The following is an 18,398-nucleotide window of genomic DNA, read 5'->3' as shown; positions in this document are numbered from 1 at the left end:
AGGTCACAAAATAAAGCAGCGAGGACACTGGCTAATTGTTGACCTCGATTCTATCCTTTCTGCTGCCTTCATGGGCTCCTCGTCGACTTGTCAGCCGTTCAAATCACGATGCAAATGCTTTGTCACGAGTCACGACCCAAATTGATTCTAAATGAATAAATAGTCATTTATGTTTTTATGTTTATGTTTTTATTTTAGAAAGTATGCGACCCATTACCGTCTGTGCTGCGGTGACAGAATGAAGAGGGAAAGGGCATCAGGCATGACATTTACGTTTTGGTTTGTTTTTAGAAAACATGTCAGTCATTGCCCCACTTTGTCCCCAGATTAAATTTAGCAAATTCGCTTTGGAGGCAAATTGATGCAGCGTCTTGACGGTCTTGACCCCTATAATGGTCTTGACACGGCTAACCTTTAGGACTCGGAGCATAATCGAAACGTATTTACGACTATTTTCCAGATAGTGCGCGAAGGCAGCACCAGACCGGCAGCGGCTACTAATGCTTCTGCGCATGCTCTGTGAAGTAAATCACCACCACCAACAACTAAGATAAAGAGGGTGAGTGCGGTGTCCTTGTCCTCGTCCTACTGACAGCATGCCCTTCTTTTAAACAAAACGAGTATCGTAAACCATCGTATACTAACAGAGAGCTGGCCACTGCTTACTGCTAGCATTAATGACTGTTATTACCAGACGTTTCATAAAGTTATGTGTTAGCTTACTTGGCTGCTAGTCTTGCTAGCTGGCTAACGCTACAGCTGTCTGACAGAGCACTGCCACTGGCTCTAGCCGCTTGCGAGCACTACTGACAGCTGTCGGGTTAGATGCCAATGTTATTACTAGCTAGCTGAGTAATAATGGAGTAAACCCATCACATCAGTAAACCAGACAGTAACTTTTAGCTTGCTAGCAGCAGTCACCCGGCAGCTGTAATAGGCACACACATTTACTATCTTCCTCAGACCAACATACATACATTCGTTCCCCAAACTAGCTATTCAAAAATCTTTCAATTTGATGTGGCCTAAAAAACTATCTCATTTATTTTATCATTCCGTTGATAAATTCGGTTTACTCCACCAAGCACTACTTAATTTTAATAAAATCTCCCAATTCTAGTTATTGCTGATTGGTGGATCATATGTATGCCGAATTGAAGAGTGCTTTTTACTTTTATCATTGAAGTTTGGTGTTACTCTAAGTCCATAAAGTTACCTTCTGGAATTAGGTGACACAGGATGGATTATCTACACGGCTGTTTCTGCGTTATTGGACTTGTATTGACGTTTGCCAGATTTGAAAGGAGGAAAATTGCAATCTACAGAAGTCAGGATAATGTTATTGCATCATCGTGTCACATCTAACACATGCAAAAAACTGATTTTGAAATCTGCAGTCCAATGTCTGCTTCCTGCAACTACTTTTATAGCAAATGCATCCTGACAAAAGTACTTTTAAACAAATTAATTGTGTGATCTGAATGTGTTTCAGACAGTGCTCAGATTGCTTTTAACCTCAGTTAAACCTCAGTCTGTTTTAATTCACAGAAACATTTAACAGTTCAAGATGACTACTTCGTGGAGCGACCGCTTACAGAACTACGCTGACCTCCCAGCCAACAACATGGACGGCGTGGCGATGAAGAAATATCGACGTGAAGCTCACCACAGGTATGCATTGGACCGCCAGCCAGAAAACAGCAGGTCCACATGGACCCAGTTGCTCGAGTGTACCTGACACAAATGATACGGTTACACACTTGTCTTTTCAAAATGACTTTCATCATCTGGTTACACCAAGATCAACATTTGTATTTTTTTTATTTTGCTGAATGCATACAAGTAAGGTATAGAGATTAGATGTATGTATAGAGGGAAAACATATTTCAGAGACATATTTAGAGGAATACAACCACGATAATCTGATCTCAAAAATCACATTGAAATACCAGGTGGAATCATAACTGTATTCCCTTCAATCATCTGTGTTTACATGTCAAATCTGTGTTGCTTCTTGTGATGTTGACTTGAGTTTACTGTATATAGGTAACAGATAATAGATGCAGTTCATTGCAAACTAATGACATCAACTGTGCACATATTGGGTAAAAGGGTGTCATATTCAGGCTGTTATTACTGTTTTATGGTAGGCAGACTATTCTGCAGGTAATAGAATATACAGGCCGTTCGCTGACAAGCTATCTGGTGTGATTTCATTGGAAAGAACAGACAAGAACATAGGTCTCGAGTTCAGTGGTAACACAGTCATCATCGCACATGTATTCTCTATTGCAAAGCTTTCCAAGGGATCTGGCTCAAAACCATCCTGCAATGAGGTACGCCGTCCTTTTGTTGTTGAGAAACTGCGACTACTGACTAAATTACCCCTCCGTTTTGATGTCCATGATGTGAATTGATTCTTCATCCAACTCTCATGGAACTCCATTCATACTGACACTAAGTGTGAGTTGGGTCGATCCCTGTGGAAATAGCAGTTGGTGGTCATCGTGTTACCCCCCCCCCCCCCCCCCCCTGTTTTTTTGTTCCATTCCCTTCCCTCTTCCCGCATCATTATTTTTCACCTCTCCTCTCAATAATCCCAATCCATTGCTGCCCGTGCGATGTCATCCACACACCATCTGAATAGAAACTTCAGGCCAGTGTTTGGTCCGAGCAGAGTCACAGATTATACGTTTAGATTGTATAATCTATAACTGTGTCAGAGGAGACAGTGTTGTAATGGAACTAGTGAGGAGCCATTGTGAATTTGCTTTCTTCAGCGAACCTTTATATAGTCGTTCCAGAATGCATTTTAAGATGGTCCACCCAGACAATATCAGTTTCTGTCAATTTGATATATTGAGGTCAGCAAAGGTCTGATGTGAAAATCTAGAACTTGTGAAGTTTGCGATGACGGTGTAGTGGCATCGACTGGGCAATCAAGTCTGCTAATACAGCGTGTCTGTAGGTCCTTAAAAAGTATTACATCTTTTGAGTTGAATTACCTAAATTAAACGTTGCCTTTGAGTCTTCAATACAAGTTCAGGGCTCTTAAAAATGGTTTCTCATTAAATTACTTTTTTCTTTTCTCTTTTTTGATGAAATCGGTCTTAAAATCTTATTTTAAACTACAATAACATTAAAAAGGTCTTAAAAAGTCTTAGATTTGCAGACACCTGTAGTCACCCTGTATTATGCTCCAAGGTGTTCCACATGTTTGGTAGGCTTATATGTGAGACTGCTGCTTTCCATATAGACTTGCTCAAACATGCAGTTGAGATGTTTTAAGAGCACTCATACACACATTTGATACACTCTGTTACAATGAATATGGAACATATTGGTTTTGTTAAAGAGATGCCTTGAGACATTCAAAATGTTCGCTGCTTAATTTGTTTGTGGACAGTGATGGTTTAGTGAGGAAAACTCACAATGGTAACACGCTTTTTTTTAGGGGAACTGTTGGACAATTGTGAAACTTGAATCCCACTAAGTCCCACTAGTCTGTAAAAAAAAGACTAACCTAAAATGTAAAATATTAACATAACCATATGAAGAGGGAGACTGTAGAGAGGCTTGGCCATTGACAGAGGCTGAGAAGTTTTCAGTTCAGATGCTCTGATCAGTCAATATAACCAGTAGAACTGCATGATTGTTGCTTTTGTGGTTTTTGAAAATGTATTTATTGGTTTATTGGTTTATTTTTGTCTTGTAGTTCTGTAAAAAGCAGCTTACCATGTGTTGCTAAACCAAACTGCTGTAACGCTGCTTTACAACGTTTTCTTTCATAACTTTAGTCTTGATCCTCTTGTCTTTGTCACACTATTAGACAGAATGATATTACAGTAGTATACTATATTGTCAGCTGTTCGAATCAATATGGGTAAAAAATAAGTAAATGCAATGGTACATTAATAAAAACTACCATGCTATCATATCATTTGCAGTGTTTCCTTTGCAGCATTTCACTTTGATTCCCTGCTGTCATGCATTAACCGACCACCCATTATTGTTCCCTTCCCCAGAGTTTTTGTCAACAGAAGCTTGGCCATGGAGAAGATCAAGTGTTTTGGTTTTGATATGGATTACACTCTTGCAGGTATGTAATGTACAGTCTTTGACAGTTTGTATAAGCCCAAACCCATATCTAGTCAGGATTTGCCTCCACGTCCCGTGCTAGTCTAAATGCTATTTCAGAGGCTTTCCTACCCCGACAACAATACACTGCTGGGGGCAATACTGAATACTTGTTGATTTTTCTGGCATGGAATTGGTCACAAGATATTGAATATTGGCATAAATGGCAATGGGTTAAAATCAGTAAAAAGAATATCAGTATTGGTACTGGCCTTCAAAGACCTGTGTCACTAGTAGCTACAGATTACACAGTCTGCACTTAAGTGTCCTGACCCTATTTTCTCTGAGTGATGACACATCGCCCTTTCAATCTATTGCACTCCTCCTTGCCGTCACACACATTTACACCTTCAACCACTCTGTCCCTAGTAGCCCCCCTACTGCCCTCATTACCAGAGCCGTATGGTAAGCCTAGCTGCTCCCATCCAGCTGTTTATAGGGATCTGGCCAGCCTGCAAGCAGACAGAGCGTAAAGGCCTAAACATGGTCGTCCGTCAGAGCCTCGCCCCGCCCTCCCCGTATGACGGCGGGTGGAGCGCCGTCCTACGGGGAGGGGGCACCGTCAGCTGACGGGGGCTGCTCGAAAATGTGACTTCACGGCGACGATACGTGCGTGACGTCAGCTGCAGGAGAGTTGTGATTGGCCGTTGCCTTGGCTCTACGTTGTAAAGTCGCCTTTCAAAGCATGAAGTTAGATTATAACGAACTAGTTGTGTGGCTTAGCCTTCCAAAATGTTTAGGGGCGTTTTTTTAGAATTTAATACATAGAATTTGGTACATTACATTCAATTTCATTCAGACTGCCTGGCACACAATCTCCGCCATTTTCACACGGAGCTTCCACAGGAGGAGGGAGGGTGGGAGGGGGGAGGGCGTAGTGGCGTCCGAGCATGTAGGGCTCGCTGGCGCCGCGAGACGGCTCCAATTCGAGGCGGACGGACGACCATGTTTAGGCCTTAACTCTACACACCCGGGTGAAAGGCCAGGACAGTAGGGGGTTGGGGCACAACCCCTTGTTTTTATGTCCCGATTTTGCTTCCAGTCTTTGGGATACAGCACGCAATTCCTATTAAACGTTGTTATTATGAAAGCACAGATCTAAACAATGGAGACCTAGCAGTTGAAAGTGTGCATAACTGTGTGCATAACTTTGCTGACTATTACCGTTAGAAATTTTAATTAATAAAACTGTGTTACCGTGATTACCATGTTACCGTGATTACAGCGTTTTGAATGACACTGTAATGAATACTGTCCATCATCAACCAAAGTTAGCACCAGCCTCCCAGACGCAGGCACACAGCCTTGGTGAAATGCTTTCAGTGAGTGCATCAGTACTTTTTGAACATATTTAATTTGAACAATACCGCAATAATACTGATAACTTTGGTCACTATAATCGTGATATGAAATTTTCATACGTTTTCATCTCTATCTGTAGGTCCTTAAAAAGTCTTCAAATGGCTTAAATTGAATTCTCTAAAGTCAAGGCCCTCCTTAGTTATAGTTGAAGAGGTTTTAAGAATATTCTTGCCCGATGCACAATTTTCTTTGTTGGTTTGTTCTACTTTTATGCTTTATTTTTGGCAAACTGGTCTGAAATGTTGTTCTATGTGTTATATGAATCGAGGGGGAAATGAGAAGGCAGTGGGATGTATGGGAAATGTTGAAAAACACTAACAATACAACTGTTGTGAGATAAAGGCTACCAATCTTCTCCACTATGGTCTCATTTGTTCACAGTAATTTGACAAATATACATTTAATTTGACAATGAATACATGAACGTGTCTCTCCGTCTGTTCCAGTGTATAAATCTCCTGAGTACGAGTCATTGGGCTTTGACCTGACCGTGGAGCGCCTGGTGGCCATTGGATATCCACAGGAACTGCTCAACTTTGTTTACGACCCAACCTTCCCCACCAGGTCAGTCTACATAAGACAGGACAGTTAGCCCCCAGCGTATGAATTAAGTATCGCAAATGTATTACTGGCAGTATTTCACAGAGCCCACTAGCGGTAGGCAGAGCCTACAGATGATCTCTCTCTCTGACACTCGTCTCCCCATCTTCGTCCCCAGAGGCCTGGTGTTTGACGCAATGTACGGCAACCTGCTCAAGGTGGACTCCTATGGGAACATCCTGGTCTGTGCGCATGGCTTCAACTTCATGAGAGGGTGAGATGTTTACTGCACAATTGATCACTACTACACTAATTATCTATAGGAAGCCCCCAAAGCATTGCTCCTTAAAACCACGAGTATAAGTGGGTCTTGTTAGTTTGAACTACCAATGAGTTGCAATGAAGAAGAATGCTGGCATGCAGTCAACAGTGTTTTGAAGTTAGTTGAAGCTGAAAATAGTCCAGTGTCCCTAGTTTGACCATCGTCCCTTGTGTACCTCTTGTATGCATCCATACTCACTGCACAGGCCTGAGACCAGGGAGATGTACCCCAACAAGTTCATCCAGCGTGGAGATACAGACCGCTTCTACATCCTCAACACACTCTTCAACCTACCTGGTAAAAAAAAGCTACTCTACTACACACTTTTATGATTTTCCTAAGCAATGAACTGTGAATATGTATGAAAACATGATCAGTATTGCACAGATCTTTGCCTGGTTTGATGTTAAACTAACTTCAGCCAACACAAGTTAGCTTCGCTGGGTAGCTGAGTGCTGCTAGCTAGTTAGCATACTAGCCTACCCAGAGAGCTTACATTGAAAAAAGAAATTGCCCAACCTGAAGCCAAATTACATTACAGTCAGGGGAAGCCATTTTTACGACACATGAGCGACACTACCTGCGTTTTGTTGTAGCAGAGATTAAATTAAAAGTTTGTGGTTGTAGTCTAAACATCATTTCAAATACATTTCGCTGCCAGATGGGAAGAATACACTTGGAAATCCCGGATTTCAGCTTTAGTACTTTAGTTGTTTCTTGTTGTATTTCCTCACATCACATTCTACACATTTGTTTATTTCCTGTATTTGGTGCATGTTTATGTTCAAGTCTTTGGCATAGAGAGGTTTTAACATATTACTAGTTTAGCCTTACTGATTCTGCTCCTTTTATGTTTCTTCTTCAGAAACCTACCTCTTTGCTTGCCTGGTTGATTTCTTCAGCAACTGCTCTGCATACTCAAGGTACTATATTCAGCATACTGTACGTTAATTTCTTCAAGTTGACCTCGTATGCAGTCAACATGCTGATAATTGTCTGGCATATATGTGTTACTTTATTACTCCCATAAGTTACTGAGGGGATGTATCATTCCCGTCAGAAGGGAAGGTGTTATTTACGTTTTTATTTTTTTTACTTCCTCTGTAGTTGTGAGACCGGCTTCAAGAACGGCGACCTCTTCATGTCCTACAAGAGCATGTTCCAGGACGTCCGTGACGCCGTGGACTGGATTCATTTTAAGGTTGAGTGACCTTGCTCCTTCCGAACCAGCTTTATGCCTTCTCCCACAGCCAGCGCTTCATTCATGAGTCCTCACTTCTGTCCCCGATCCGTCCCCCGTTTTGTTTTCACAGGGATCCTTAAAGGAGAAGACTGTGGAAAACCTGGAGAAGTATGTGGTAAAAGATGTAAGTAAAAAGAAAATCAATTTTAGCCCAGATTTACATTTCTTTTGCTGATGACCGATGATTGTTTTTTCTGCATTGGTGAGGTTTTGAAATCTGTCTGTCTTTCCTCCACCAAGCCAAAGCTTCCTCTTCTCCTCAGCCGTATGAACGAAGTTGCCAAAGTCTTCCTGGCCACCAACAGTGATTACAAATACACAGAGGTGAGCTGGGTGGAATAAACTCATAGTAAAAAGTAACACTAGATTCAGCTTAGATTTAGACAAATTATCTGTTACATAGAGAAGAGCAGCACTCAGCATTTTTTTATAGGTTCTGTAGAATGTCATAAGTGAGAGAGGTGTTTTAGAAGTTGACAACTGCTGACAATTGTTACTGTCAGTTAATAACTGATTATTGAGGTGGAATTAAAATTACCTTGTCCAACACCTAATCTGTGTCCTTTGCTCCAATTTCTTTCTAGAAAATTATGACCTACCTGTTTGACTTTCCTCACGGCCCAAAGGTACCGGTAATCAGAATATGTTAACAAATCATAGTTTCTCTTCCAGAATGTTTTACAGCTTCTTAATGAGGCATATTTACCAGTAGTTCATTTATTTTTAGGCAAGTACAGAAAAATCCAATTAAAAGGAATATATGTAATGAAAACAAAAGAGGTCATCTCACCAAACAAAGTGAAATAGTTGATATTTTAATTCGCATTCAGCTTTGATGATACATACTCTACATGATGAAGACAAGAAGACAACGCAGAGACAAAGCAGGCTTAAAACCTAATGCTGCTGTGTGTGTATGTGTGTTGCAGGCAGGTACACCGCACAGGCCGTGGAAGTCCTACTTTGACCTGATTCTGGTGGACGCCCGCAAACCTGTTTTCTTCGGAGAGGGAACAGTGCTGCGGCAGGTCGACACTGTGAGTGTAGGCATTGGACAAAAAATATCATGTGGTCGTTATATGTGACTGATATGCTAACTGTAATATCATTTAAAATATACTTTTTAAATATATTATAGTTCTAGTTTGGCGGATATGTCTCTCAGTCTTGCCGATTCCCTCGTTAATTCTGTAAAGATAAATGAAATATAGTATAATATGAGTGTGTGACTCCTGACAGTCTTGACACTGCTGTATGGTTTTATGGTTCTCAGACCACAGGTCGGCTGAAGATCGGCACATATACTGGACCCCTACATCATGGTATCGTGTACTCTGGAGGTAAATAAAGAACATTTGTTTTCGCACAGCTTTTCTGACTGGGAGGGAGAATTAGAATTGAAGCAATCAAGCAAAGAACCATCTGAATTATTTTAACCAACTAACATATTCTTTTGCAATGGTAGAGTCAGCCAGTATCGCTGGTGTGTCAGCATTATACACAGTGTTGGGGGTAACTCATTACAAAAGTTACATATTACATGTAATATATTACTTTTAGCAGTAACTCAGTAATATAACTTATTACTTATAGGATTTCAGTAAAATTATACCAGTTGCTTTGTCAAGTAACTCAAGTTACAAATTGAGTTAAAAAAATGTTTTCATCAAAGCACATATTTAAAAAAGATACAATCATTTCCTAATCACTCTGTGTGTTGTTATGTAAATAACCACTATAGATGACAATAACAAAGGAAAAGAATAACATTTAAAATTTTGGATTATTTACACTGCGACTTGAAGTCCGGTTGAAATAATTTTTGGGATGGTTCTGGGCCGGCGATGTCATTCTGCTACTGCTGTTATTTTGGTGAAAGTAATGCAAAAGTAATAAGTAATAATGTAATAAGTAATGAGTTACTCTACACAGACAGTAATATTGTAAAGTAACGTATTACTTTCAAATGAAAGTAACTAGTAATATGTAGTATATTACATTTTGAAAGTAACTTGCCCAACACTGATTATACATTGCCAGGGATTGCACACCCTTGACTGAATTCCTCGAATATCATGGAGTTTTGAGAGGTGTATTCTATTCACACTGTGTTCAACTGTTAAGATATTCAGAAAAAACAACATTAACTAAGGACATTTTAGATCATGGATGTTCTCTGACTGTGCTATCGGAAGTCGTTGACGTGTCATGGGAATTTACATCAGGGCCACAGTGGGAAGCCTGTCATTTGGAGAACTGCGGTAATATTACATGACTTCACGCCTGCCCGTCATACAACTTGAAATGGAACACCAGACCACTGTTGTTTGTAGGCGTACACTGTTCCACATGTTCCTCCTAGGCTACAGAACAAAATCATCCTGAAGAGCTCAAGCAGTTAGTTAGTAGATGATTAAGGGTGAAAGAACCAACTCTGGAATGACAAAATCTCCGTTGGTGACAACATCCTGCAAATCAGAAATGAATGATGCGCTGCTGACTCATAAAAGAACTCGTAAAACTGAACCGTCGACAGCATTAGGGTCAGCTGCCTGTAATGAGACACCTTCAAGTTCATATGAGGTGATGGGAAATTATGACAAGCCGTCGTACACTGGGAATGACTGGAGCCTCACCTACTTAAATTGAGATCGCCTGTCAAGCAAACAGTGTGTCCAGTCCTCTCGAGTGTCCAGTACTCCGGAGTGTCCAGTATCCTTGGATTTTCTGTTGATGCAGTTTGAGTTTCTCTTTTCTTTGCTCAGTCATGGTGGCTATCACTGCTCATCTTAACAACTCACTTCTTCTTCTGTATAAAGAGACCTTAAGTGATCACCTTTAGGAATTGCAACAACATCAGACTTATCTCCCCCTACCTGCCATTAACACACGTCTCGCATTGGGACTGTATCTGAATATGAATTAGCGGAACTACATTTGGCCATTGTCCGCATCAAGTCCACAGTGACAACTGATTGCACGTTCTTGTGCAAAATCCACACAACCACCTACACCACTTCCTCCTCCAATGTGGACATTTTGCAAGAACTGTGGGTGCAGGTCATTTGTCGCCATCTGTCGTTGTCAAGTTGCGTTGTTATAATGCATGTTTTCTTTTCAAAATGGAGGCAGAAGCTATCTTGACAGCAGCTGAGGAGAAGGCTGTTTTATGCAGCTCCTTTCATTTAAGCTGCAATCGGATCACAATCTTATTACAATCTTATCTTCATTGCTTCTTGGGTGCATTATTTACACCAGTATTTTTTATGTGGTTAAGCCCTAATCCGATTACAATCCAATCACCCAAAACAGCTGTTAATGCCAAAGTACAGTAATATCAGCACTTGGCCAAGTTATCGTTGTGTCATTGGTTTTGATAAACAACCCTATCATGTTCATTTTGCTTTGGGACAGTAAAAATGCCCTATGTCTTCTCCCAGGGTCCTCTGACATCGTGTGTGACTTGCTGGGGGCCAAGGGCAAGGACATCGTCTACATTGGGGACCACATTTTCGGCGACATTCTCAAATCCAAGAAGCGTCAGGGCTGGAGGACCTTCCTGGTCATACCCGAGCTGGCCCAAGAGCTTCATGTCTGGACCGACAAGAGCTGTGAGGCCGGACACACACACGGACACACACACACACACACACAAGCAACACCACACACCCCAACAACAACACACACACACGTACATTAGGGATGGGATGATACGTGTAGCTCACATTACAATTCGATACAGTCACAATGTAATAATGAATAAATGTTCAGTGACAACAAAGTGTGACTGCAGAATCTGTGTCAAATGTTTCTAGTGATGGCACTGGCACTGCAAGAAAATTAGAGAGTGGACTCTGGTCTTCTGTCTCCATTTCCAGTGGTTAATTTTTCAAAAGCTGTAAAAATATGGACATAGCCACTGTGATGTCACCCATTCATTGGTTTGTGGACTCCCGTTTGGAAGCCTCAAGTTTGGCATTTTAACCGTCGCCATCTTGTTTTGTTTTTGCAGCCAGAAGCAGCTAAAGCGCTAGACCAGGGCTTTACCACAGAGCTATAGCGCTAGACCAGGGCTTTACCACAGAGCTATAGCGCTAGACCAGGGCTTTACCACAGACATCATGCTGTATTGAAGAAGACTTCAAACTAGCCATTGAGACCATAAAGTCATTAGGAAAGTCTACATTAAGTGAGAAATAGAGCAATTTTCCCATTGACTTCTACACAATCGGGACTTCTTTTTGAAGCCAGTGGGGTCACCCCCTGCTGGCCATTAGAAAGAATGCAGGTTTAAGGCTTAATTTTTCTGCCACGGAGGTTGCCTCCCTTGGTTGTAACCATAATCTAATAATGTGATCCATCTGTAGCAGAATCAACTGTGTTTTAAACACAAAATCCAGTCATATTACGAACTGATTACACTTGAATGACAGAAAAACATCATGGAATGATGCCAGTGTTTTTGTTTTCCAGCCATATTTGAGGAACTTCAGTCTCTGGAGTGCTTCCTGGCAGAGCTCTACAAGTGAGTTCCCCAGCTGACACAGAGCAAGTCAAACTTTAACCAGAGATAGAAACACTGTTTATCATTGATTCTGTTTGGTTGGTGTTTAAAGTCCTTTTTGACACACACTCATGTATTGCACAGGGAGTTGATATTTCTTCATGATTTCATTTAAGGCAGTTGTATGTATGCATAATCTATGTCTGCATAATCTTCCTAAAAAGTTGAGATGCCAATCCACCTTTGACCTTTTTAATTTGTGGTGGGTTAAATTCTTCTCTTTAGTTAAAATTGGCTAAGTGTGGTGTCTGTGGCGGTGTCAGTCACGATTGTGATGTCACTTGAGCAATTGTGATGTCATCAGTGATGTCACTTGAGCAATTGTGATGTCATCAGTGATGTCACTCGAGCAATTGTTCTGATGTCATCAGGGATTTGGCGCATCATCTCCAGAGTTTCCACCCTAGTTTTCTAAAAGAGTATAGTTGCTCCACACAAAAATGAGTACAGAAAAAAATGGCAGACAAAAAGGTTGTTTAAATGAATACCTAATAGAGTGAAAGAAATATTCCTTTCCATTCGTATCTAACCTCTACTTGATGAGTAAAGCCACATAGAACTGAACTCAGCCAGACTCCAATACATATTCTTTGTCTTCAGGCATCTGGACAGCAGCAGCAACGAGAGGCCAGATATCAGCTCACTGCAGAGAAGGATCAAGGTACAGTTTCGTTAAATTTCTTTGCTCCAAAGGTCTAAAAATTCAAGTTCAGGAACACACACAAACGGACTAATTTTGTTTCTCCCCAAAAGAAAGGAATCAGCAAAAACTGATATGGTTTTCGAAGGCCAATACGGGACTATATACACCATACCATTTTTTTTATTGAAGCTGCTGATAGCCAATATTTTATGCATAATTAAATATTTTAATTCTTAAGTTTCTATGCCAAAAAAGTATTCAGTTTCCCCCCTGGAGTTGTATTCTTGTCAGGGTGGAAAAGCTTCTGAAACAACATTTTTAGACCATCATGGGACACTAAATTCCATTGAAAGCCAGCATCATCTTACTTATCTTATCTTACTATATCTTAACTATAGAATGAAGGAAACTGTCCATCTGTCTGTCTGAATCCATTTATCTCCGCAGCCGGGTTGGCCGATCAATCTGAAACTCTACATACATGAGCATTGAGCATTGGCACAGGCAGGGAGTGACGAAGCAGATTTTTATTTTTTGGCAAGGCTGCACTGAGTTGTGGTGCGCGCATCATACGGCTATGGACTAGTAATTATGGAAACACTACTGCTACAGTACTAGTACAATTACTACTACTGCTAATAATAATGCTACTACTAATAATAACAACATATTCATAAGAGCTTACTTCTAGGCTTCCACTAGACAGCCAGTGTAGTATATTGATCAGTTCTACAATAAATATATAATGAAACTGCATCATATCAGAGGTAAACCACACTGACTGGACCAGATCAGATTTGGAATAAAAGACGAACATCAGCCCCACAAATTGGTTTAACCTGCCTGTAGTCGGACTGCCTGGAAGCAGGCTGCGGGTCTAAGCTCTGCCATTGGCTCCAACCGGCTCCGACTATTTTGGTCAGACTGGAAAGGGATTTCCCTTCCGCTCCCTGCGTGTCGATCTTAAATGCCTCCGCCGCTGTGAAACAACAATGCTAGCTAGCTTTGATACACGCTGAAAATGTTTGTCAAAGATTTGGATTGTGCAATAAAGCAGGTCTGCTTGGTACCTTTGGTGGGTGGTTGTAAAGATAACAGCCTTTTTCCCCACTAGACCAGAGTGAGAGTAAGAGCAGCCAGACTCTCCTGCGCGAAACGGAGACAGTCTGGCCAGCGAGACTTCCCTGACTGTGAAACCTGTGTCTCCTCAGAAAGTGACCCATGACATGGACATGTGTTACGGGATGATGGGAAGTCTGTTCCGCAGCGGGTCCAGGCAGACGCTGTTTGCCTCCCAGGTGATGCGCTACGCCGACCTGTACGCCGCCTCCTTCATCAACCTGCTCTACTACCCCTTCAGCTACCTCTTCAGAGCCGCACACGTACAGGTGAGGGTCAACAGCTGCAGACAAAAGGTCAATTATTGACCTTTTTCACATTTCACATTGGCCATTTTGTATTATGTTATTTGTTTATATGTTATATGTTTATATGTTTATTTTATTATGTATGTACGACGGCGACCTCAAGGAGTTCGAGTCCTTGGGATGTTACTGCCTTATTCTGATCCACTCGCTTAGACTTGTAAAGTTTGAATGTAAAGATTATTCTAGAGGAGTATATCTTTTAGATTTGAGACATTTGAAACATCCCCATTTTTAACATGGGGATGAATGGGAATGACTCGCTTTTGCAGCCACCCTCAAGTGGCCATTCGAGGAACTGCAGTTTTTGGCATTTCCGTGTTGGCTTAGCCTTAGACCGATATACAGTATATATATTGCTGATATATTATGGGGACGATGTTGCTGCTCAAAGAAAAAGTCTGGTATTGTCCCGCCCCTCCCAGATGCCCCACGAGTCGACGGTGGAGCACATGCACGTCAACAACATCAACGACACCGAGTCGCCGCTGGCCACGCGGAACCGCTACGACGGCGACCTCAAGGAGTTCGAGTTCAAGCGCCACCAGCTGACCCGCTCCATCAGCGAGATCCAGCCACCGCACCTCTTCCCCCAGACCCCCCAGGAGATCACCCACTGCCACGACGAGGACGACGACGAAGAGGAGGAGGAGTAGATGAAGTCCATGGAGTCAAGAAGGGAAGTAGATGGAGAGGAACAGAGGAAATAGTCATTGCCAGGGCTGCAGGACTACTACTACTCTTTTGATGTCTTGGACTTGCTCTCACCCACTCCTGGATGTGGACTTGACCTTTTCTCAACCCCGTCTAAAAGTATAACAAAAGTGGGTCATTTTATTATGTTTGGCTTGTTTTCCCCAGCACTACAAACAACTTCTATGCATTGATTAGTTGAAGGTGAAGGGTGAAGAGTGCCTGTTGATCCCTAAAAGACTTGATTATTCTTTTTACATTTGGAAAAACATGTATAGTGTTTATTGCCTATTTTGGTCTTGAATTTGCTCTGGTCCAGTCTTGAGTGGGTCTCCCTTTGGACCCTTGACTGGACCGTCTTGGAGGTAACCTTGACTTGACTCGACTTAGGTAGTCTTGACTACAGCCCTGGCAATTGCATCCATTAAGAGAAGTAAGAGAGAATTACAAACAGGTTAAATAAATGTCTAGTTATAGTGTAGTGTTCAGAAAGGGAACTGTAGAGAAACTAAGTGGGAAGAGCTAGCTTGCGTACATAGAGGCTACACTGTTCGTTGATGGATCCTCTGTATATATAATATACAGAAATGCAAATATTTATTTTTAACTAGCTACAGTAGATTACGTTTCAAGAGAAATGATCTTCTTTCGTTGTTGCGTCTATAAGTTTAGCAGTTGTACATTTATTCTTTTGTACTGTAAAAAAAAGACTTTTCACTGCCCTGCTGCTTGCACTTGTACCATACCTCACACGTTGCATTATGCACACTGAAGCTAACTGCTGAATCCAGGGAAAACTAAAGGAAAGATCCACTCAAATCAAAGAGCAAGGGCTTTTTTCTAGAGCCGCCATTTTGCACCAAGAGACATGGAACAGTCATACAGGGAGAAATCCATCGTAGAAGAGAAGAGAGAGCAATTTCTCCATCGACACTAGCCTCAATAGACCAGAATGCAATACAGCAACATAATACATAACAGTGTAAGAGGAATAGAGAGTAGTTATTAGTGTATGTAATAGACAATACTTAGATACAGTTGCTCTGTGTGGGAACGTCCACAAAATGTTACTATGGCTGGCGCGCGAGTGGGGTAAAAAAAAACCCCACATATATCTCAATGGGCTGATTCACCAAAGGATGGTGCTGTGGCTCTACACTACAGGATTGGGGATTCTAGCGCAGGTACGTACATAGACGTCTTTTCAGATGTGCGTTTACTGTGGTGGTTGAATCACCAATCCTGTCTGCCTGGGCTGGGCTAGCAACTAGCAACTATGGTGAATGGGGAGAACGGGAGGATTTACCCCCACCCTGACCACGCCTCCAGCCAGCTACCCCAGCGTCTATGACGAGACATTGACTGTATGTGAAGTACAGTCAGCAGGAATGTGCCAGTGGTATATATCGTATTGCACATGGTTAGGCTTAACAGCTTTATGCCAGCATCCGGTTACCAGCTCAGAGGAACTCCCACTTCTCATCCACCCACAACCAGCCCTCTCTCCCTGTTGTATCATTCCCAATATCTCAGTATCATAGAGCTAAATAGGATTATTAGATTATTATTAGATTAGATAGAGCTAAATAAAATAGAAGAGGCTTAGGCCAAAGTTAGAGGCTTAAATTCCTTGCTGTTACATAGGCTAGCTTCCTAATCTCTCTTCGCAGCGTATACTTTTCACAGATGCGTGGAATGTTGCCTTATTCTGATCCACTCGCTTAGACTTGTAAACAATGAATGTAAAGATTATTCTAGAGGAGTATATTTTTGAGATGTTATTTTTATGAAGTTGGACAGATGAAACCCAACATGCTGTTTGTGCTACTTAGTCTACGGTTTTAGTTTTTTGACTCGAGATGATGGCACCATTTCTAGGTGTACTGTTACTGTAAAGAGAAATTGAATATGCTGTTGATTTGTATCGTTGATGATGGCCTGCCTTGGTATGCACTGAAGTCATTTCTGATATTCATATTCATTGGTATGCTATTGTTGAATATTTGTATCTAAGACCTTTTTTTCTTTGAGAAGGCCTGTATAACTTTACTAAATTATATATATATAATATTCTATTTCTATTTGTTTCTTGCCGCCCTGACTTGAAAGGACGTGCATACGGTGCTTATGTGCTTGTTAGCAATATTGTGCATGGGATCCCACACAAGGGCTCAATGAGAGACCAGCCAGGTGAGTCACCTGTCACCCCTAACCTCATCGAGGTAGGCTAGAAACGGGTCCCAGATAGGTGACATGTTTTAAAGTGAATTGGTCCTCACGTACCTATGTCTCTGCATCTGTATAACAGTCCGTCAACCACAATTGAAAAGAAGGTGAAGAGGGGGACTTCCATTCCTTCAGATTTTTTTTTTTTTTTTTTTTTTTTTTTGCAACAGTTGTCCCCAGCTTCAGAGACTGTTGCATAGCTGTAGGGAAGTTCAGAGAGGACTCCGAGCAGCCGGCGATGGCAAGCTGGCTGAAGGGTTATTTTGTAGGCCTTAGAGTATCAGTCAAATATTTTGGCCCAGAATCCCGTTAGTGTAGGGCAGAACCAGGATTCAGCCTTGGACTGCAACTGTATACTGTTCCCACGTGCTCTCTGTGCCCCGAAGACATTGCTATTACTCAGCATGGCACGTGCAAGTTGCCGATTTTCACTTGAGCAATTTATTTTTTACTCCCTAGTGTGGGTCAACGCTTGTTCAAATGTCTTGCTGTGTGCTCGAATGAACTGACTTTTTTCTGCCCCGTGGCACCCTGGGACACCCGTCCCGTTGCTTCAGTATGGGAGCAATAATAACCCTTACCGTACCAAATGTGTGTTAGCAGTTTTGTTTTGTTTGTTTTTTGTTACATTTTCATACTCAATTGATTTCATGAATGTTTTTTGCATGTGGATTTTGTTTTTTGTTTGTCTTCATGACAGCGGCTGTCTAGTAAAAGACATTTCAATAACGGTTAGAATTTGATCACCAATCCTACGAGGAAACCGAACCAAATGGATGTTCTGCATGTTTTTATTTTCCCAACAAAAATTGCATTTTACCAGCATTTTTTGCATTTTTAGGATTTTTTTTCTAAATGTGGGCTTTGTTTCAAAAATGTTAAAAAGTGGAGACGCTCCAAGTCAGTTTGTCATTAAAAAATTTTTTCCTGATACTGATAACCAAACTGATTTATCAGTTTACAGTTTGAGCGACTAATAAAATTCCAACATTCTGTCTTCCGTAGATATACTGTATTTAGGCACATTGTACTGCAGTTCAAACAGGATTGTGATTAGTGCTAACTACTAAATATCTACCAGTCCATCAGGGACAACTGTGTTACAATTCATGACTATTATAATGTTAACAGGTTGTTAGTCCTGCACACTTATTGCCTAAAGAAATGTTTTGCATGTAATGTTCTTGAGTAAAATATGTAGTAATGCATTTTTCATAATAGAATAGTGGAATTCATCTGTCACT

The 18,398-nt window shown here is 41.3% G+C and overlaps 1 protein-coding gene across 1 annotated transcript; it reads left to right on the top strand.

Annotated features, from left to right (window-relative positions):
• The first annotated feature begins 1,547 nt into the window (after positions 1-1,547).
• Positions 1,548-18,087, top strand: nt5c2a (5'-nucleotidase, cytosolic IIa). Its single transcript, XM_083650486.1, has 17 exons — positions 1,548-1,671; positions 4,026-4,099; positions 5,946-6,063; positions 6,218-6,313; positions 6,567-6,658; positions 7,227-7,284; positions 7,469-7,562; positions 7,675-7,728; positions 7,845-7,928; positions 8,189-8,230; positions 8,534-8,641; positions 8,878-8,944; positions 11,045-11,215; positions 12,078-12,129; positions 12,769-12,829; positions 14,023-14,199; positions 14,661-18,087. Exons 1-17 carry the CDS (start codon positions 1,568-1,570, stop codon positions 14,889-14,891), a joined length of 1,683 nt encoding a protein of 560 aa, XP_083506612.1. The 5' UTR covers positions 1,548-1,567; the 3' UTR covers positions 14,892-18,087.
• Positions 18,088-18,398: the final 311 nt, after the last annotated feature.

The sequence above is a fragment of the Poromitra crassiceps genome (genome assembly GCF_964638095.1).
Source record: "Poromitra crassiceps genome assembly, chromosome: 14".
Lineage (NCBI taxonomy): Eukaryota > Metazoa > Chordata > Actinopteri > Beryciformes > Melamphaidae > Poromitra > Poromitra crassiceps.
This window is presented reverse-complemented; position numbering and strand designations above follow the sequence as displayed.

Excerpts from the sequence above, each read along its gene's own strand:
- nt5c2a (XM_083650486.1), top strand. The coding sequence starts at position 1,568 with ATGACTACTTCGTGGAGCGACCGCTTACAGAACTACGCTGACCTCCCA. Across the intron at positions 7,285-7,468 it reads AACTGCTCTGCATACTCAAG|TTGTGAGACCGGCTTCAAGA; the intron begins GTACTATATTCA and ends CTTCCTCTGTAG. Across the intron at positions 12,830-14,022 it reads CACTGCAGAGAAGGATCAAG|AAAGTGACCCATGACATGGA; the intron begins GTACAGTTTCGT and ends GTGTCTCCTCAG.